Source organism: Gasterosteus aculeatus, chromosome 13 (genome assembly GCF_964276395.1).
Source record: "Gasterosteus aculeatus chromosome 13, fGasAcu3.hap1.1, whole genome shotgun sequence".
Lineage (NCBI taxonomy): Eukaryota > Metazoa > Chordata > Actinopteri > Perciformes > Gasterosteidae > Gasterosteus > Gasterosteus aculeatus.
The window spans coordinates 19,457,496-19,478,882 of NC_135701.1; the positions used below are offsets into that span (position 1 = coordinate 19,457,496).

Consider the following 21,387-nt stretch of genomic DNA (forward strand, 5'->3'; position numbering starts at 1 on the left):
TATAACATAATATAGTATATTAAAGTTATTAAAGTTGCTGGTTCTGCTACTAAAAACCACTGCAGGTGGAAAGTCTTTCCTCCGATGACCCCATTGGACGAGGTACAATCAATAAATCTATTCTTAAGAGCTTTTCAGCAATATAAAGGCGTATCTTTTTCACATCGGACAATTCATCACGATCGACATCGAGACATTAAAGCTTTTCATACAGTCTGTGCTACTTTGTGTACAGTATTCATGGAGCATTTATACGCTTTGGCCTTATTCTCCCTTCGCTTCTGTAATAGCGGATCCACAGACACCAGCCAAGAACTCTGCATGACAGTAAGTTACATAAACATGTCCCGACTTGCTCCTTGCACACAACATCTGCCACTGCAGGCTGCTCGGCGCCCACCCACACGCCGCTTCCAAGGCGCCAACAGAAGACCTTTTTATGCAAAGTGATTAAACAACCCGGGACGTTCTTGGCAGATTGCTCATTCATGAAATACAGTGAGCGCAGCAGTTGAACTGGTTTGTATTGGGTCACCAACGTAACAAGCAGCCGAAGGTGAGGAGTACAAGCTGTGCCTGTAAAGGAAAATAATTATTGATACAAACTTTGGGGAAATCTTCTGTGTTAAAGTTTTTTTTTAAGTGTTTCAAAAAACACAAAAAAGGAGGAAGCATTAGTGAGGATTTGGTTTGAAAAAATATACTATATAAATAAATAAATACTAAAAGGCAATGGAGAATAGCAATAACAAAATTATCAGCCCAGTCTCACAAAATGGTGCAGGAATGTTTGTTTTAGCCATTTCAGTGAGCAATCATGTTTCATTTGATGCCATGTGGTCTGTGCTGAGACGCATACGTGTGCATGTGCTGCGCTCAGACCAGTAAACTAGACGATACGGAATGAAAAAAGAAAAGAAAACATCAGCAAAATGTAACATGTGCAAGTACTTAAAATATTAAAAAACACAAGTCTATTTTGTTTCCCTTCAAAGAGTGCAGAATCTTTTAAATTTAAACAACATTTAACGGGCCTTCAGAGTCGATTCTCCGCCGATGTGCATCGGGCACAAAAGTCACGTGTGAGAACAACCTCCTCTTCTCCAACTTTGTGGCCGCCATTATCCATCCATGCAGGTTGTGCACGTGCAGGTTCATCAAACCAAACTGATGGTTCCCCCAGTGCCCGATAGTAACAATCACTTTGCGTTCTGGCGATAATGAAATCCCCCGTTAGTCAGCTACAATGACAGAAATCGGGGCGTCGACAGATCGTGCCGTACTTGTGTGATTTGATCCAACAGTGAGCAGCTGCCTCGGTTTTTCTCAAGGCTGACAGTACGTAAGTAACAGGTCTCTCCATCTGCGCCGCACCGGTCGACGGGACCGACCCCGACCCCCAGGTCAACACAATGAGGAGGAAATCAACACAAATCCTGTTTACTCGCCGCCTCACAATGTGATGCATTAAAAACATTTCCCCCCTCTCTCTTCCCCACAATGAACAGCGGCACAATGGCGTGTTGTTTAAAAGAGAGACAGCTTTTGTAGGCGTGTGTTTGAGGATGTCCTAAAAGTCGCAGCGGTGGCACGGGGGGGGATCCTTTTTCTTTAAAACACACGCTTGTCCTGCTCACCCGGGAGGTGACCGGCCGTGAGAAATAAGTCAGTAAGTGTTGGTTGATGCCGGCCAGTGATCCCGATGGAGCTCAGCATTAAGACCGGGGTCAAAGGTCAGCGTTTAACATGTCGAGCGGGGCCACACACCTTCGGTTCGGATAGAGAGTTGTCGTTTGAAGGTGTGAGGATCATGTAGGAAGACTTTAACTAACTTTAACAATACTTTATGACTCCAATCAAACAAAAGTCAAATGTAATCTTGTCCCTTTTTTCTGCTTCAACATGCTAATCTTCCCCCCAGATGCGTGAGATATTCTGAAAATCAGTGTGTAGACATAAACACTGTATCGGATTATACGAGACAACAAATGAAATCAGTCTATCCTCTTAAGGTGATTAAATGAAATGACTGATTGAGCTGAAATCTAGCTGGGATAATGGCCAAAGCTGATTATGAGAGGACCAGACTGACACATTTACATGACAAAGTCTGCGTGGAATCATTGACATGTGGGTTGCAATCTTACGTCACAGGTCATTTAGCTGACGCTTTTATCCAAAGCGACATTGCATTGGGGCTGCTGGGGCTCAAACTACCAACCTTGCGGTTCCCAGTGCACCCTCTCGACCCCTGCGCCACGACGACCCCATCTTTTTTTTTTTACAGCGACTCGTTTAACCGTTTGACCCGTCCGCCCCCCCCTCCTCGCTCTGTCTGCCCCTCGGGCTTCAAACGTCTGCCTCCTGTGTTTAAAAAAAAAGAATTCTCCCAGGCAACTGTTTCACCTGTAACGCATCTCTTTGTGGTTAGTGAAAACAAAACGAAATGAGGGCCTGAGGGTGTCGATAAAAAACAGTTACCTCCTGTGCGGTTAAAAATCCCGAATAACTGCATCTAATTATCTAGTTATCCTGCACTATTGATTATATCAGCACCGTGTGTAACTGCAGTGACCCCTCAAACGATCGCCTTGTTTTATGTTTTATCAAATGTAATTTTCGTCCTAAGCAGGTTGTCATAAAAGTGGAGATTGTGACTTTTTGTCTCTGATATCAAACTCTATAAATTCTGGATCCGACACTTAGTGCATTAGCCTGTTTACAAAGATCTAGATCTCTATTACTATCTTTAATCCCAACTAGATATAGAAAATCTGACCTTTATTTAACCAGGTAAAGATTAATAAACTCTATTTCAACCCTCAACTTCTGACCCCAGCTGGAGAATGTAGGACTACGTAAACAAGCGTGTTATCAGTCGCTCTTTTCCACCTGTGATCGGCGGCAGATACCTGTGAGAAGCCGCTCGGACTGCGTTCACAACCGCCCGATGGGAAACTTCTCCTGGTTCCGTGCAGGACGACTCTGCAAAAACTCACGCGAGTTGCTGTCAGCGTTTATTTATCTGGGGAGAAGATCGTAACTGGCTGCTTCCCAGGCTCAGGTGGTGACGCGATGATATTTGTGGTAATGGATGGATAGGATCCTTTCAGTTGCAAAGATACAACCACCGGTTTCCAGTGTTTATTCGACAAATGTAATTGTATCTTCTGGGGTGCTTTAAATTAATAAAAAATGACTGGGCTGTCAGTCAAAACAATGTTTCATGTTTTATACATTAATGTTTAAAGCGTTGGCGGTCATCTGAGATCTTTAACATTTTGAATTAATGCAAAGTTTGCAGATGTTGACTCATGGACTCAACTCTGAAAAAACTGCTTACTCGGATCAATTGATCATTTTGTTCTGTTTTGTGTTAACCGTGGTTCATGTTCTGTTTGACTTACAAAGGTTGAATTCTTAAAATATTTTTAAATTTCTTGTATCTTTGTTGAGAAGATTGAACAATATTAAAATGTTTCATTTTAGAAAAAAAGCGAGTCACTGCAAAAGCACTAAAAGTAAATACATCTATCTGTATCTGTATTATATCTATGTAGTAAATCATGTGTGTTCCCGCCAAAGGGCAAACTTATCGTATTATAGGGACTAACTAATTACTGCACAAACTAATGCTACCTGTTCACTTTCCTTTACACTGAGTTGCTATCGAGTCAATCTTGTTAATTAGCCAATCACCACGCAGCAAAAACGCCCGGGAAATAACAAACGCTGGAAAAAAACGGAACAAACTTGCGCGAGCTGCACGACTCGCGCCTCTCTGCGTGTGCGCGCGGGCGTGCGCGCGCGTCGGGAAGAATGACGCCCCTCGTTGCGGCGGATGGAGGAGCGCGTGCGCTCGAGCCATTTCCAACCCGGGACCCGAAGTGACAGCACCGCGCAGCGCCTCTCTGTGGACCTACTCGCGGAGGAACCGAACCTCTCGCCGCCGCTCGGGGGTCTATTTTTTTTCTACCGGAGGCGAAGACACACTATCGGATCTATGAAAAAACCCACGTGGATTTGTACAACCATTTTAAACCAGAAGGAATGCATATTTTCTTTGTGAAACTAACTTTCTTGTTGTCGCTGATAGCACAAGCACGAGGTGAGTTGCGCGCGCGCCAGAGTTGTGTGAGTGTGTGTGTGAGTGTGTGTGCGTGTGTGTAGGACAGATGTAACGAAATGCGAACAAATACAAATGTGAAAATGTAACTATTTTGTATTCGCTGTTGAGCTCAACTTGTTGCATTCAGCGCTTCGCCCCCCCGGCTGCTGTTGGAGCGCACTTGTCCAGCAAACACTTCATAGCGTGTATCGCCTTTGCAGTTTGGATTCAGAGCAGCTTGTGTGTGTGTGTGTGTGTGTGTGTGTGTGTGTGTGTGTTTGTGTGTGTGTGTTTTAATCATTGCAAAGCTGTGTTGCTTCCCCTAAATGGCACCTTCTCACTGGGACAGCTGCAGAGAGGAGCGCGCATCTGCCCCCCCCCCCCCCCCCTCCCGTTCCCCACAAAAGTAACACAACCCCCCCCCCCACAGCTTCTTCTGAGGTGCCAAGTGTCGCGACTAGACTTGACATTTATGGAGGATAACACGTGCTATTTGTAGAGATCACCTGAGGAAAAAAAAAAACAGCATCACAACTGCCTCAAAGTTCTCGCAAGTTCGTGCAGGTGTTTTTAAAAGTGTCCCTCTGCAGGTCTACGATGCTCCACGCCCACGGAGTCGTGTTTGAACCAGGGGAGGTGTGAAGCCACTGGCAACGCAGAGTGCAGGTAAGTTCTCCGCAATTTGACATGACTCAGATTTTGGGGTTGACATGTGAGGTCTGTAAAAAAGAAAAGGGGGGGGGGGGGGGGGGAGAAGGATGCTCACGTCAGTGTTGCTATTTGCGGGAGGCAAATGGTCCGAGAACTGAGACAGAAATGAGTGGACATTGATGAGGACAGGGGTCAACGAGAGAGTGTGTGTGTGTGTGTGTGTGTGTGTGTGTGTGTGTGTGTGTGACTGCCACCACACTCTCCCGTCTGCAGCCGAGCCCTCGCAGCCCTAAATCTTGCTTTTCTTTTCTTTCACGGAGCGACAGCTGGGGTTGCCAGAAGCTCGGCGACCATTGTTCTCCGCTGCGATTAATTCTGTGTGACTAATCTGGGTGAGGCTTCCCAGAGAGACCCTCAGACCCCGTCCTCTCCTACCCCCCCAAAACCCCTCCTCTCTCCTGGGATTGTGTCCCTTCCTCAATGCTCTCTCTCTCATTCCCCTGGACAGATGGCATTGGGTGCTTGTGTTTTAACCATCTCAAAAAATGGAATCATTTTCCTCTTCCTATAATTTGTAGATGTTGTCGGTCCACATGAACCAATAAGCTCCAGCAGGACTCTCTCTTTATTGTTATTTTTAAACAATAGCCCCCGCTTTGCTGCCGGATCTTATTCCCATCCGGGCGGCCCGCCGGCCGGGGCGACTAGACTGGGGCCGGTTGGGTCGCCGCTCCCCAAACTGTAAGACAGCCAGGGCGGCCATCTTGGCCTCCCGCCACATCTTAATTTGGTCTGGTCGTGTTATTCACCCCTCGACCCCCCCCCCCCCCCTCCTCCTCCCTCCTCTCCCCCTTCCTCCCCGTCCTCCTCACAGGGCAACAAAGCCGTCATTGTGCCCCTGCGCTGTCCGCCTGCACCAGACTCTGCCAATTAAACACGGAGATGGACATCCTTAGGCTTTCAAAAGGGGTTTTGGGCGCGCAAGCGATGTGTTTAAAAACGTCACTGGACCACCAGAGGGCCGGGAGGAAAAAACGCGTGTTCCACAAGTTAAGCAAGATATTCACATGACAAACAAATTCACCAACAAAACACAGATAAAACCGTCCCTTTGGCTCCAGTCGTGAACATCTTCTGATAACAAGAAAATGGGTTTAATTCTACTGGTTCAGGGTTCTCATTTGTATGCATTCCTATTAGAACACGTTGTCGCAGTGATACGAGGTCCTAAAAGGATTTATTCCAAAAGAATCGTGCCGTCTGTGAGTGAGGTTTCAGGTCGCTGCTGGATTTGGTTCTAAATTTGAGATATTGCCAAAATCTTTGTAATTATAGTTTCATGACATCTCCATCCAGGACCATGAAGACCCTGATCACACCCCTGTGATGTTTTTCTCAAATCCAACAATCACGTTTCACTGATTTTACATGCTGAATCCTTCATTAGTGCTTTTGTTAAAGGTAAAGAGGTAATTGGTTTTAATCTGCCTGCAACATCCAGGCGTTTTTTTCCTCCCCATCCTTGACAGCATCACCAGTTAGTTCCTCCTCAATCAGGAAGCCGCCGCTTTTGAACTCGAGTGTTTGTGTCAAAGCGGCGCGAGTGGGATCGGATGCTTCGGTTTTATTTAGTCCCGAGAGCGATGCCTACTCGACATGCCATACCGCGAATACCTCCCCCCCCCCTCCTCATATCTGACCCCGTGACATCCCGAAGTTTATCTCCAAACAGCTCGGGGTGCAGGAGGCCCCTCGTTCAGGCAGCGGGCCCAATCCCGACCGGAGGGAAAAGAACTCGCAAAGATTCCAGCAGGCACAACGGCCGCCGAAATCAAAGCGCTTCCCTCCCTCCACCCGGAGAGGCGAGAGATGCCCGGCGAGGAGGGATGCCGCTGAGGGATCGCCAACCTCACAACTGACGGCCCGTTGAGAGCCCGGTTGGGTTCTCCGGTTAGATGGAGGCGTGGCGCTTGGTGTGTGCGTGGAGCCGGACTGGGAGGAATACTTCTTCAAATAACTATTGAGAATTCTTTTCCCCGGGTCGGATTCTCCCGTGTTTGCACAAGATAACCAGCAGAGTCTTCCAACTCCTCGCTGGATCGCCGCGTTATGCAACCGCTTCAATGAAAGCGCGCCCTTGTTCTGGGGATTCCTCATTAATGGGACCTCTGTTCGGGCCCTGGTCAGATGAGCCCGTCGCCGCACACAAGACAGTACTCATGGATCGCATTCAGGAGTCGGGAAACAGCCTCAGAGCGGCCCCCCCGGGGGGGGCAAGAAAAGGTGCCGCATCTGGCCGCGTCACCACGCACGGAGGAACACAGAGCACGAGGCTTTTAATGCTTTGGTCACCGCCGCCGGTGTCGGGTTCCCGCCGGCAGGAGGACCGATCGCCGGAGCGTTCCCGGCTCGGTGGGGGTGACTCGGAGGATCAGACGCCGAGGCGAATCACACAAACTTTGATCGCAGGCCGAGAGGACGGACAGCTTGTGTGTGTGTGTGTGCGTGTTGTGGGACAAAGACACTGGGCACACTTCCTCATTTCTCCTTCTTTATATTTTACTTTCAGCCAGACCACCTGTCCCGTGGGCTGCAGCATCCTCCATAATACCCGCGATTACTTGTGGTTTTGGCCGATTCACCTCCACACAGGAAAAGATTTACTCGGCCCGCCGGGTGTTCCTTTACCTTTCAGTCGCCGCTGACACACACTTGCAACGGCTTTGGTGGTGCAGTTAAGCATCGATGCAGATAGTAAGACAGATTAATATCAAAAACTCCTATAGTGACTCTTCACGCCAGAACAACTGCAGTGGCACCTGAAACTACTGGGATTATTTGTCGACTCTGTCTGAACATTCTAACGCAGTTTACATGACTACTGTATCTTTTAGCAGAAAGTACACGTACCTCCCTTTTCCCCCCGATGAGCGTGGCGTTTCCTCTTTTTTTAAAAATGACTTAAATAAACAGCCGTTAACAGCCAACAGTTGATTTAGTTAAATACATAAATAAACGGTGCAGCTTATACAATCTGGGAGGGAAATCCTGCCGACTTCTGACTTGTGAAGTCGTTGTGCACAGACGCAACCTGAGTGTCCAGTTGCAGATAGACGCGCAAAGCCCCAAAGTGGTTCCCAGCCTTGTAAAGTCGGCAGTGGCAGAAGTCATTAGAGCTGCTAAGACTCTCAAGACATTCACACACACACGCACACACACACGCACACTCACACACACAGAGTGGTTGGTCCCGGGGGGGAAATTGACTCTTTCCCATGGGCCGTGTCCATAACGCTCCCAAATAAACACGGTCTCTAATGGAGGCTGCCAGATGTGGGCCGGCCAGGTCAGCTCTCCCGTACGATTAGAGAGGAAGGAGAAGACGGATGGGTGTAAGGACAGGGAGCGAGGGACGGCCTTTCCCCTGTAATTTCTGCAGCCGGTGAGGATTTGCTGGTAACTTTGGTTTCAGCTCCACAACAAACAACAGCTATGGTTTTTAGCCCAACGGCTATTTTCATTTCACTGGCTTGTGTGATTGAAGCTCGGGGTCGGTATTTGTCTCGAGTGGTGGCGAGTCGGCGGTTACCCGCTTAAAGCTCCTGGGGGAACACAAGAGGGGGACATGTGGATGAAATGTCACCTCACCTTGGGGCGACGCTTTAAAAACAGATTACAGGAGGCTAAATGGGACTTAAAGCAGGCACAGGACCAAACAGCCAGGAAATGAGAGCGCGTGGGGGGATGGGGGGGGGGTCAAACATGAGGGGCATGTATGTTTTAAATGTCAATGCATGACTCTTAATTTACATTTATCACCATCCTTGGCTGTGACTTATGATTGTTTAAATATCATCAATTCAGAATTGTTTTGTTAATCTAACACCCTGAAATGATTTAATTTCTGTCATAATAACAAATACCCACATAAGTGGGACAAACAAAGACTACACCTAAAGTAATGTTACCCACCAGGTTCACAGCGATGGAAACAGACGCTGATACCTTCTCCCACACAGCTTTGCCAGGGACAGTAATTGTATAAATGCACAACCTAATTCTCTAAGCTTCTTAAAACGGATACAAATTGGGGTTCGTACAGCTGCCGAAAAGTGCTCTCTCCAGGTTGTTGTTTGTATACAGTGCACATGTGTAGCCCACATATTATACGTTCAAAGCCCCCCCACCCCCGTCTGCATGTGACCTCAGAGAGGTGGCAGATGGCAGATTGGCCCCGGCACTGAGGAAAGCCCCTTCAGAGCGACGCCTGGCCCGGGGGTCAGATGTCACCGCGGCATCTGCTGCGGGCTCGAGTCCCCCCCGTCAGTATCAGCATCCCGTCAGTGCCGCGGACCTGTTGCCGCGGGTTACTGCGGCGGGGGTTGCCGCAGAAGAAGAAGAAGAAGAGGCGGCCAGCGCGGAGGAGAACAATGGCCGCGACGACAGCGAAGATAATAACAGTATCGGCCTTACCGCCGAGATAATTCCACCGCTGTCCTGCAGTCACACGATACCTCCCCAACACCCGATATTTGCTCAGCTTCTGATTTGTGCGCCTCTTTTCATGTCTTCTTTATTTACCTTTCCAGCGGCCCGGTTTACCTGCTGCCGGCAGATTTGTCTTGTTGAAGCAGCTGCTTTTCCTCTCTGTTTGCTTTGAATGCAGCCGACACTCAATAAAAGAGTCGTTGAATATCTTTTGTCCCCCCTCCTCCCCCCCCACCCCCCTCCCATCAACCCACACACACTTGTTTTTAAGTTGGTCCTCTCGTTGAGGCAGTAGAGGCTGCTGCCCGTGGAAGGCAGTTTGGTGCTATTTGACGGGCTCCCGCCAAGTTAAAGAGCAAACTGTTAGCATTCTTTGCCCAGCGTGTGCTGCCTCAGCCGGAGCGCGTTGCGGCGTCTCCGCCTGTTTGTCTTCTGCGCCTCGGTGCGAGACGGTTTTTGCGAGGCGCAGATGCCAGGCGTCCATTTTTGAAGGAGCCACAGAGAAGTGAGACGGCCGGTGGGCCTCGTGGTTGAGCACAGGGGGCTCTTTTGAGTAATCACTAAAAGTCCTTCTGAACGTGCAAACCCTTTGGGTTCTTTTTTTTTTCTCCCTTTGGAAACCAAACCAAACCAGTTCCAGCTCCTTTTCTCTCAGACTCCTTTTGTTTGTCCCGCGGCTTGCGTGTGTTTGGGATTCCCAGCTTCTCTTTGGCCTCAAACAGAACGTCGCCCGGCAGCTCTGACTTGGACGTGAGTTCCAGTGGGAGTAACCAGTGGTTACTTACCGATGCAATGGGAGGAGGTGTGTGCGTGTGTGTGGGGGGGGGGATGCACAGAGGGGGGGGCGAGCGGATGCCAGCGACCGCACGACTTTGAACGGAGGAAGTGAACCCGATGATGAGAAAAACATTTCGGGGATGAGCCATATATAATGAAAGACGATCAAGAGAAAGATTATTTTTTGGAGGGGACAGGGAGGGGGGGAAAGGAGGTGTAACAGCTGAGTACGCCCGGCCTGAGGTCGACTATGAATGGGGGGGGGGGGGGGGAGACAATGGGCCCACTCATCCTTCGCTCGCTCTCTCTCCCGCTCTCCTCTTCGCTCGCTGTCCATTTTTCTGCTAAGTAGTAAGGGGAGAGGAGGCCGGGGGGAGAGGAGGGGGGGGTGGGGGCGGCCATTCAGATTCCAACACTGTAAAAAATGTAGCGCGGCAGCTTTATTCTTCAAATACATTAACTTTAAGAGTTATTTGGAATCGACTAATTCTAAAAGGATGTTTCATTGGCCGCTGTGTCCGTCGGGGCTGGAGGCCGGTAGATGGATGAGTGCCATGCAGAGGAAGGAGTCGGTGGGAGGAGGTCGGGGAAGGTGGGGGGAGGGGGGGCGAGGGGGGGCTCTGAATGGCCGGGTGCAGCAGCTGCCGTCTCCTCATTAACATGCGCACCTGCTCCCGGCGGCCCTTTTTCCAGCGAGCTCGTGTGGCGCCTCACGACCTCAGCACCCGCCACCGCTGGGCCTGACACGCACACACACACACGCACACACACACACACTCACACACACACACTGCCCTCGATACGGACCATCACAAATTATGTAGAAGAATTTTTATTTTTCCATGTGCTGCTTATCTGTCCTATTAAATCAAAATTAAAAGTGGAAAAGAAAAAAAGTTACAGTATCTTTAGTTTATATAGTTAAAGTTTAAATTATGACAAAAGAATGCAGATTTAACAACTCACCACAAGTGCAGAAAAGCATTAAAGTGCAGTGCAATCTACATATGTAATAGAATAAACGTTATTTGTGTGTTTTGGGGGCCTTTCTCTCATTATTTAAACATGCACTTGACTCTGGGTTCATTATTTCCACGTTAGACTTTCAGCTTCCGACGCCGGTGCTGCTTCAACCTTCACGCTCCAGCGATGGCGGGCCGGAGCGACACGGAGCCGAGGTGCCGCTCGGCGCTCACGGCCGCTGTTTGTGCAGCGGCAGCGTAGCATGTGATGTTTTCTTTTCCTTACCGCCGTCCCAAGGCCGCCTAATCCCCTGAGAGGGGGACTCTTGTCTAAACACATGCAACCCTGTCGCCCTAACCCCCCCCCCCCCCCCCCCCCCACACACACACACACACACACAGACGCACACAAACAGACACACACTGGACCCCCTGGGAATGTTTGGGGACGTGGTCCTGCCAGCCCCTCGGGGCTAACAGACTGGCTGACTCTGGTCAGGTATTTGAGGGGGGGGCAGCGGGTTTCTGTGGGACGGCCGCTTTGATGTCGGCCCGGAAGTTTCATGCGGCGTCGTTTCTGCGTGAGAGCAAAGCGCAGCGTATTCATGGAAAAAAAAAAGTCGCAGAGATTTAGATTTTCGAGGCATTCCCCCGTGTGATTTCCCTGCGTGCAGGAATTCGTGCTCCACAAATCTTTCAGGCAGCGCCATCGACTCTTCTTTCTCATCCTCTTCCCATCTCCTGTCTGATATCCTCCCCGGGGAGGGAAGAATACCGGGCGTCTAGGTTGGGGGCGAGGGCCTTTGAAGTTTCATGCCGTCGGCTTGCAGCTCAAACACTGTGCCATAGATGCCGCCCTGTTCTCCGGATGAATGAGTGCTGACAAAAGGGTCAAAGCGAGCGCATTTCAGACTTGAGGGCCGCTGAAAGGTGCCGCGATGGCTGCGTTTCCCGTCCCCTCGCTTCTGGAAACGACGGATTAGGAGCATGAATTCCGAAAGCTGCAAGTTTTCTGTTGTTTTTTTCGGGGTTGTTCTCGTCGTCGCCGCTATTGAGTCTTTTCAAATGAAAGTGCTTGCCAAAAAAAAAACTTGATCCAGCAAGAAAGTCCCCAAGTTGGCAACACTGACCCGAACCCGAACCTTCAGGCCTCCCTGCAAAGCCACGCCCCCAAAAATTCATTGTCATTATGAACATGAGAATATCATAATAAAGGTAAAAAACGGACGTGGCTATTGTTGGGCCGGTCAGGTGGACAGGCAGGTAGCCCGTCCTGTCAGTAAGTGGTTAATGGGCTGTGCTTTTCTTTGTCTTTGGGCAACTTTAAGCACTTAAACATCATTAATCCACTCACACCCTGTCATCCACTGACGCATGGGCTTATTGCACGACTGACTCTGCCCCCTGGATTGGTATCGCTTTTTTTATTTTAGCAAAGCATCGATTGCTGTCGAGCTGTAATGAGATGTCAACAAAAATATTGAAATGACCAACTCTGCTTTTAGCAAACGCTTCAAAACAAGAGAGCACATCCTCAAAAAAGCAGGAACAAGGAACTATTTGGCATGTTTGTATAATAAATCACGCAAATATTGGGTATTAGGAAATGTTTGTCAATGTCATGTCATTTGAGGTGTGCACGCTCGGAAAGACAGAGTGTGTGCGTGCGCGCTGTGCGTGTGTGTGGCCCCTCTTTGTTGAGCCGTGCGTATTCTCAGGGGACTCCCTTCAACTCCTTCCATTGTAATTGTTAATGTGAGAATGTGTCCCAGGGTCGCGCTCTCTCTCTCTCTCTCTGGGAACTTGTTCGCTGGGGTCCGAAATGCGTTTATGACTCAACCTGTGAGAGACATCACAGGACTCTGCCCCCCCCACACACTCCGTTTTACAGCCTTAAACACATTGTTTGGGGGGGGACACGGGAGAAAGACGAATGTCCTGTCTGAAGCGCGGTTTGTCATCGCCGCGTTGCCGCGTTGTAAAAACAAGTCGTTTGAGAGAAATGGATGTTTCGTCCCGTTTGTTACCCGAGCAGCTGATTTGTGTGCAGTGTAGCAAAGCGAGGCGATGACCCTCGGGCCAGTGTTGTCTTACCCCGGTGAACTCTTCCTCTTCCTCCGCTGAAGAAACTTGGATGGAAGAAAATGGTGTTTGTGAATCCCCTTTGACCGAGTCCACTCTTTGTCATGCTAATTTCAAACAGAGAAAGAACAGACTTTTATTAGTTGAGTGATTTATCTTTCAGGAGGATTTTATGAGATCATCTGGAAATTGTTTGGCTTCGTGATGTTATTTAATAAATAATTACTTATATGGGGGCCCAAAGCTCAGAATCTTGAATCAGTCGTTTATATAACCTAGGCTGCATGAAAAGGAAAATTCCATATTGTTGGCGTCAAGTAACCACACTATGTAGTTATCTGAGCCTTTTACAGATAACAGATAAAAGGAAATACTAGTTTTCAAACGAGGGTCAGACCTGAGATAAAGATGCGCCATTCATCAGTCATTCATCTCCTCCAAAAATCCGTCTCATTCCTCCCCCTGTGTTTCCTCAGGTGCCGGGACGGATACGTGGGAAGCAGCTGCCAGTTCCGTGACCCGTGCGCCTCCTCGCCATGCACGAACGGCGGCTCGTGCCGCGCCGTGTCCAAGGGCAACGCGGTGGACTTCAACTGCACCTGCAAACTGGGCTTCACCGACCGCCGCTGCCTGACGCCTCTCAACAATGTCTGCGTCAGCTCGCCGTGTCGCAACGGAGGCACCTGCGAGCTGGAGAGTCTCGAGACCTACAAGTGCCGCTGCCCACCTGGATGGTCAGGTAACACAGAACAATACCACAAGGAGGTAGCACGAGGGATGCAGGGTTTTTTAACTCGGCAGTAACTCGGGACATATCTGAAGGGTTGTGAGGTGATATACTAGACGATAACTACAGATTTATGCCTCCTTATACATCAAAAAATAAATGACTGGTGCAATGTAGCCGATACTATAGCCTCTTTTCTCTGGGCCCTCAGGTAAACTGTGCCAACAAGCCGACCCGTGTGCCTCGAACCCGTGCGCCAACGGCGGCCAGTGCTCCGCCATCGACTCTCAGTACATCTGCACCTGCGCGCCGTCCTTCTCCGGCAAGTCCTGCAAACAGGACGTCAACGAGTGCGACGCCAGCCCGTCGCCCTGCCGGAACGGCGGTGCCTGCGTCAACGAGTTCGGCGGCTTCCGCTGCCAGTGCCCGCAGGAGTACACGGGCAAGTACTGCGAGAGCCGCTACCTGCCATGCAACCCGTCGCCCTGCCACAACGGAGGCACCTGCATCCAGAAGGGAGAGACCAGCTACGAGTGCTCCTGTGTGCCAGGTAGGGAGGTGACCCCGTGTGGGGGGGGGGGGGGGGGGGGGTTGGAGGGTTTTTTTTACTTGAAGGCTACTAGCACTATTTTAGCCGACAAATATTTGCTGCGTCATCGAGCCTCTAGACCTAAATATTTGGTGGAGACGGGATTGGTGACTTCGTCTGTAACACATTTACTGTTATTTTAGTTAGTAGAAAGGTTTTGAGGTAAAATATCAACCAGATCCTGTGGAATTAAAGTGATATATTCCGTCAGGTTAAATTCAAACGTTACTGCCCGCTTGTTGGTGCTTTCAGGGGGATGATGTCATTTAAGGCGCCGGTGTTGCTGCTTGTGCGTGCGTTTTTTTGCATACATCTGTGTGTGTTCCTGCTCTAGGCAGAGCAGGAAGACCTGGGGGCTTATCATAAGGAAATGGTGAAAGGGCAACATCCTTTTCACGTAGCAGTGTGGAGCGCAGCTTGCTGGGACTCGTCGTGCCCTCCACCTCGCCGCCTTTGCACAGACTAAAGTTGCCTGGTCTTTGTCTGTTGACCACTGAGTCCATAACAAGCTGTCCCTTGAAAACACCTTTCTTTAAAATCCTTTTGTTTTTATTTTTTTTACCCCTAAGGAATATAACTTCCCCTTAAATGTGAACTTTGGAATAGTTTGAAAAAAGCATCATGGAGCATCGTTGTGGGTCCTTGTTTCATCTTGTGCGGTCAAATGATGATGCCCGTTAGAGGGTGTCCCGTTCCACACACTGAAAATGTTTATTCCCATTAGAACTGAGTACTAATAACACATTGCTGTTATGAATCCCATTCCATCGCTGGTTTTACGCTGGTGCCACATGTGCAGTCCAGTGGTTACAGCCTGTAACTGTACAGCAGAGTACATGTTATTACACAGCAAGGTCTCCGCAGACCTCAAGAGGATACATCTGCCATCTCTCCTCGGGAGGAAAAACACGGTTGACCACATTTAACTGAAGAGTTAGTTTCACTCTCTTGAAATCGGAGAAATTAGTAACTGAAAATCTGGAGGCCCCCGGCAGGAGCCTTTTGCTCATATTTCACTCTTCATTTCAGGTTTTACGGGAAAAAACTGCAACCATAACATCGATGACTGTCCAGGTCACGAGTGTCAGAATGGAGGGACGTGTGTAGATGGAGTCAACACCTACAACTGCCAGTGTAAACCAGAGTTCACAGGTCAGCTGATCACTTCAATCAGATCCGAGCAACTTAAGATGGAGATGGGGCATGTCGGTAAACAGATCCGCCGCTCCGCCCCCCGCAGGTCAGCTCTGCACAGAGGACGTCGACGAGTGCCAGCTGATGCCCAACGCCTGCCAAAATGGCGGCACGTGCCACAACACCTACGGCAGCTACCAGTGCGTGTGCGTGAACGGTTGGACCGGCGATGACTGCAGCGAGAACATCGATGACTGTGCCAGCGCCGCCTGCCACCAAGGGTCCACGTGTCACGACCGCGTGGCTTCTTTCTACTGCGAATGCCCCCACGGCCGCACAGGTACCTGCACCTTTGATCCGATTGACAGGAAATTGTCAGGAAAAGGGTTTTATGTCAATGTGCAACACACTTATACGGCAAAAAGCATCTTCATTCCCCAGTGAAACGTCACTTTTAAATGGTGCACGGTTGTAAAAGGGACATAAATCAGATCCTTTGTACGTGATCGACCACTGAAAAGTGGGCAGGTTTCTTCCCCAAAATAAAATGGGATATTTAACCCAAGACACGTTTTGCCATGTGCATTTGTAGTAGTGCGTCATACTGTACGGGAGGAGGTTAAGTCCATCTCTTGTGTGGGTCACCACCAGGACTGCTGTGCCAGCTGGACGACGCCTGCATCAGCAACCCCTGTCAAAAAGGCTCCAACTGTGACACCAACCCCGTCAGCGGGAACCACTTCTGCACCTGCCCGTCGGGATACATCGGAGCCTCGTGCGATCAGGATGTGGACGAGTGCTCCCTGGGTAAAAGTCACACTACCCCACCTTATTGACCTTATTGACCTTAATCTCTTTCAGCCTAAACTGCTTGCTTTCAACCGTTGTTCGCTCAGGGAGCTGTTCAACCATTATTGCGATAACGGCCATATTTGTGGCCATATTCGCAATAAACCTCATGGGGATTATTGTGTTGATCACACAGTCGTGGCTCCGGTTTGACTTCATCAAACAACATTAACCCCCCACCCCCAAATCGTCTGGTTGTCATACATACACGAAGCGGGCCCGTTTCGCCAAGGCTGAAAGTACTTATCTGTTCAAACAGGTTCCAACCCGTGTGAGCACGCAGGGAAGTGTATCAACACCAAAGGTTCCTTCCAGTGCAAGTGCCAGCGGGGTTACGTGGGGCCGCGCTGCGAGCTGGACATCAACGAGTGCATCTCCAACCCGTGCATGAATGAGGCCACCTGCCTGGACCAAATAGGAGACTTCCACTGCATCTGCATGCCAGGTAAGTTGGTACAAAAAACCCCTCATGCTCACGTGGCTCTTCAAATGTGCACATTGAAACTATTTGGTGGATTTATATTGATGAATTGCAATAAATTAAGTCACAAAGACTTAAAATAGTTTAATCCATTAAATGAGAGAAAAAGAGGTAGAGGATTTGTCGTTTTTCTCTGTTTTATATCATTCATGGTTGAAGTCTTTGGGTTTTGAGCTGTAGGTCAGATACTACGAGCCCTTTGACGGTGTCACAGAAGGGCTGTTTTACAATTTTCAGCTACTGTTGCAAGAAAATAATTGATCTATTAATCTTGAAAAAGAGATGAACCGGTTAGTTGATTAGTAAGTAACCGGTTGCTCTTTAAATAATTGATGAGGGATTAGCTGCTTTGTCTTTTGGGAGGCTTTACGTCTTTATGTGTCAACCATTAAATGATGTCACCTTAAACATACATTTTTGACTATGATTAATCAAGAAAAGAACTGCAGCAGTATATATGTTTATACATATAAAAGCAGCAGTGTGAAAACGCCTCTCGGTGGCCAACCAATCCAACTCCCTGCTGGTCCTCCTTTGCTAATTGGACAGGTTACGAGGGGGAGTTCTGCGAGGTCGATACGGACGAGTGCGCCCACAGCCCCTGCCTGAACAACGGCAACTGTATCGACAAGATCAACGCCTTCCACTGCCAGTGCCCCACAGGTGAGGCTGCCGCGCTGCTGCAGAAAGGGAGGGAGGGGGGGGGCCACAGAGGTCGATCTCTCTCTCTCTCTCTCTCTCTCTCTCTCTCTCTCTCTCTCTCTACCTTACTGTCTCTCTGTGTTTCACTCAAACACGCACACACTCACATACACACACCTTTCTGGACAGGCACTAATCTCAGCCCTGAGGCAGGCTTTCGCTGGTGCAGGTAGCCCAAAAAAAGCCCGCAGCAGTCGAGGAAGAGTGCGTCGGGTGGGGAGGGGGGGGGATCTATAGGAAAAGGCTTGAGGAAGTTTGAACTTTCTAAACAAGTTTTTTATCCCTTTTAACAAGTCTGATGAGTGAGCTCAAACTATTTTAAGGGAAGCTGGTTGCCAGCCCCTTGTTTTGTTCCATGAAATGCAAATGGAGTTTCTTTTTTTAGGTATTGATGTTTTTGTTCAGGGGGGTGACGGTACGCAACGATTGAATCTTGGATAGAGAGGCGAGAAGAAAGAAAAGGAACGGCCATCAAATTCCTGTATCTTTCATGTATTTTTTTTGTTTCGCATTCTTTCATTGGGATCATTAAAGTGGAAGTGATTTTTTTTTAATTTTTTTTATTTCATTCGTTGTTTTCGAGGAGGAAAATAGAGAAGCTCTGAGTCGTTTGGATCAAAGGCGGCCCGGGTGAAGTGAGGCAGGATTCCTCCTGTTGAGAGGAAAAAGAAAGGAAGAAAGAGAGACACCCCAACAAGGACGCTTTAGAATTGATAGAGGGTGTACAAGAGGGAACACTGGAGCTTAACGCCTAAGAAAACTGTGTGTGACAGCGAGTGAGGATTGTGTGAGGAAGCAGCATAAAGTGGTGGCGGTGAAAGTGTTGTTTTGGGGGGGGGGGGGGGAGAAGGGGTGCTGAGAGGCACAGACCGTTATGCTGGAGCAGGAAGGGAGGGGCAAAAAAGGGGAAGGGGTCTTTACCGCCCTGCTTGAGATGTAAATTTGTCCCCGTTGCCCGAGGCGAGGGTCCCCCTCTTATTACCTCTGTACATGGAATAGCCATGGAAACCCCACTGAGCGCCATTGAAATGTCTGATTCCAGCAGTCTGGGGCTAAATCCCTTTATGGCTAGGCTGTTGAGGTGCGTGTGTGTGTGTGTGTGTGTGTGTGTGTGCCCCTATGCATGCTTACACTTACTCTCCCGCCTTTGTGCGTGTGGATGCATCTGACGAAATTCCTTCACTGGGGACTGTGACTCAACTGTGAGGAAACGTAACTTTTGCAGCACATTTTGGCATAAAAAAATCACTGAAGTTAATCCGGCTTGCAACTGCCGATCCTTCACTTAAATTAATATAATGCAAATTAAATCTAAATCTGGCAACCCAAAAGTGGCTGTTATGAGCTATAAAGCAAATACTAAATGACATTCCAGCCACAGTTTGTGTGCTACGTGTAACTCCAAACACACACACGTGGGCACGTTTCCACCGTGTCTACGCTGCAGTCCAAATATTACCTCAACGGATTAACTGCAACTCAGTCCGTCTTTTTAGCTGAAACCACCTGTGTGTTCCCGCGTTGGTGCGGCGGGGGAGAACAGGGGGGGTCTCAAACGTTTTATCTCTTCATCAGACGACATCATACTCTTCCTTGGACTCTACCATCATGTGACAGAGAGGTGATCACATAAAATGTCCGTGATGAGAATAACTCCGGGGAAAAAAAGAAAGGAGAAAAGGGCTGCTGGTTGATTTTGAATGACAACTAGTTTGAATTGCGCGGGGTCGAAGGTCAAGCTGGTTCTTTTTAGAGGCGGGGAGGGAGCGGCGAGGGGTGGAGAAGGGTTGAAAGCAAGACAGCAGAATGCACATTGTGATGGAAAGGTTTGGGGGGGGGGGGGGGGGGGACAAAAGAGGCAACGGGCTCAGTTTGGCGTTGCGTTGAGCAGACAGGGCCTCCTTTGTCTCTCAACCCCTTGGTCAGGAGGCCTCGCAACTTTCTTTCTTGCCCCCCTCCCCTCCCTCCCCTCCCTCGCTTTGAACAAATCGCTTCCCCCAGTCTCCCGTACGCCTTTGGGAGTCGTGCTGAAAAGAAGTGAAAGGGGAGTTTGAGAGTTTGTAGTGTTAATTAACATGCAGATGTCTGCTCCTATGGCATGTTCTCAGGATTATGAGGGGGGACCTGTTTTGAATTGGTGAGAACACAGTAGCAACGTCTGAACACACACATCCACACACACACAGACTCATCCCCTCTTGTTGATTTTTGCAGGCTTCACTGGGAACGTTTGCCAGATAGACGTCGACGAGTGCGCCAGCACGCCGTGCAAAAACGGTGCCAAGTGCACGGACGGACCCAACAAGTACACCTGCGAGTGCACTGAAGGTATTACAGGTTTTTCGACAAAAGCTGAAATAATAGAAGCAGAAACTTAAAAGGCCATTTTGGAGAACCAACCAGCGAGATAAACCCTATTGAAAAAACACAACCATTTTTCCTCCCAGGTTACTCCGGGCGGCACTGCGAGACGGACGTCAACGAGTGTTACTCCGACCCGTGCCACTACGGCACCTGCATCGACGGCCTGGCCTCCTTCAGCTGCCGCTGCAGAGCCGGCTACACCGGCCGGCTGTGCGAGACCAACATCAACGAGTGTCTGAGCCAGCCGTGCAGGAACGGAGGCACCTGCCAGGACCGAGAGAACGCCTACGTCTGCAGCTGCCCACAGGGCACCACCGGTGAGCGCCGCGCGCACACAGCACTCCCGGCGGGGACGCGATCAGGTCACACGGCGCTGAGATTTGAGCTTACTGAACGTTTTTTTTTTCTTTCTTTTTTTCTGGCAGGAATCAACTGCGAAATCAACATTGACGACTGCAAGAGCAATCCCTGCGACTACGGGACCTGCATCGACAAGATCAATGGCTACGAGTGCGCCTGCGAACCCGGCTACACGGGTAGGAAACTTGGAGTCGGTCATCTTATCGGCCGGCCTCGAAACATGTGGCCGCTTCTCTAAAAAAGCTCACATTAGAGATTAGGAGCTCCCAAAGAGGGAGTTGGGATTTGTGGCGGCTTTAGCGTATTTTTGAAAAGTTAGCTATTTTTCTGTGCATCCTTGAGTGACCCCGCTGAGGTGCAGGTGACTCTGTCTCTGTCTTTCTGGCTACTGAATCCTTGCAGTCGGCAGACTACACTCCAAAGTCAACTTAAGAAAGGTTTTACGTGGCTGCGGTCTCAGGTGACAGGTTCACAAACTGAGTGTTTTAAGGTGCAGTAAGGGCGTGGAACGCTTGGGCGGAAGGAGCGAGGGGTTCCGATGGGGAGGGTGACAGATGGCGAGCGCGCTCCTCCGAGGTTTGGCCCGGTGTCACTTTCCGGCTCCGGCTCGTCCCCCGACCGGCTGCTGTTAGGACAGTGCGAGCTGTCCTCTCGTACAAAGGAGGACACACACACACACACACACACACACACACAGTCACCTGGGACTTTAGCGGGAGAAAAGATTCCATGAAAGATTCCGGAAAGTTGAGCTTTTAAGAGCTTGGAAGCCGGTCCGCGCTTTAAAGCTAAATGGGCTGCCTTTATGTTTTGCATGGCACCGGGCTGAATGGCTTCAACGCTTCAAGTCGCCGACAAAAGGCGGAACCAAAAACGCCTCATGTTTCTGAAAATTGATACATTTGCAGCAGATATGGACTTGTGTGTCCGTGCGAGCTGGTGTTTTGTATTTGAAATAATACGCCAAATAAAGGGCACGGCCTTCCCGTTGACAGACAAAATTATTACCATGACTTGACTGACACCAATTAAGACAGCGCTTAAATCTAAAAAAATACTTTTGGATCCTACAAACCTTCTGGGGTGTTCAACACGTGATTTGAGTCTGAATCT

The 21,387-nt window shown here is 49.3% G+C and overlaps 1 protein-coding gene across 2 annotated transcripts in view; it reads left to right on the forward strand.

Moving 5' to 3' along the window:
* The first annotated feature begins 3,768 nt into the window (after positions 1–3,768).
* notch1b (notch receptor 1b) overlaps positions 3,769–21,387 on the forward strand; it is a 33,337-nt gene continuing 15,718 nt past the window's right edge. For both annotated transcript variants that reach the window (XM_040195350.2, XM_040195351.2), the window contains exons 1-12: positions 3,769–4,108; positions 4,699–4,774; positions 13,545–13,807; positions 14,007–14,345; positions 15,414–15,536; positions 15,625–15,858; positions 16,170–16,325; positions 16,627–16,812; positions 17,398–17,511; positions 19,765–19,878; positions 19,998–20,231; positions 20,340–20,450. In XM_040195350.2, the coding sequence (XP_040051284.2) occupies positions 4,051–4,108; positions 4,699–4,774; positions 13,545–13,807; positions 14,007–14,345; positions 15,414–15,536; positions 15,625–15,858; positions 16,170–16,325; positions 16,627–16,812; positions 17,398–17,511; positions 19,765–19,878; positions 19,998–20,231; positions 20,340–20,450 (2,008 nt within the window). In that variant the 5' untranslated portion in view covers positions 3,769–4,050. The remainder of the gene's footprint in view (positions 4,109–4,698; positions 4,775–13,544; positions 13,808–14,006; positions 14,346–15,413; positions 15,537–15,624; positions 15,859–16,169; positions 16,326–16,626; positions 16,813–17,397; positions 17,512–19,764; positions 19,879–19,997; positions 20,232–20,339; positions 20,451–21,387) is intronic.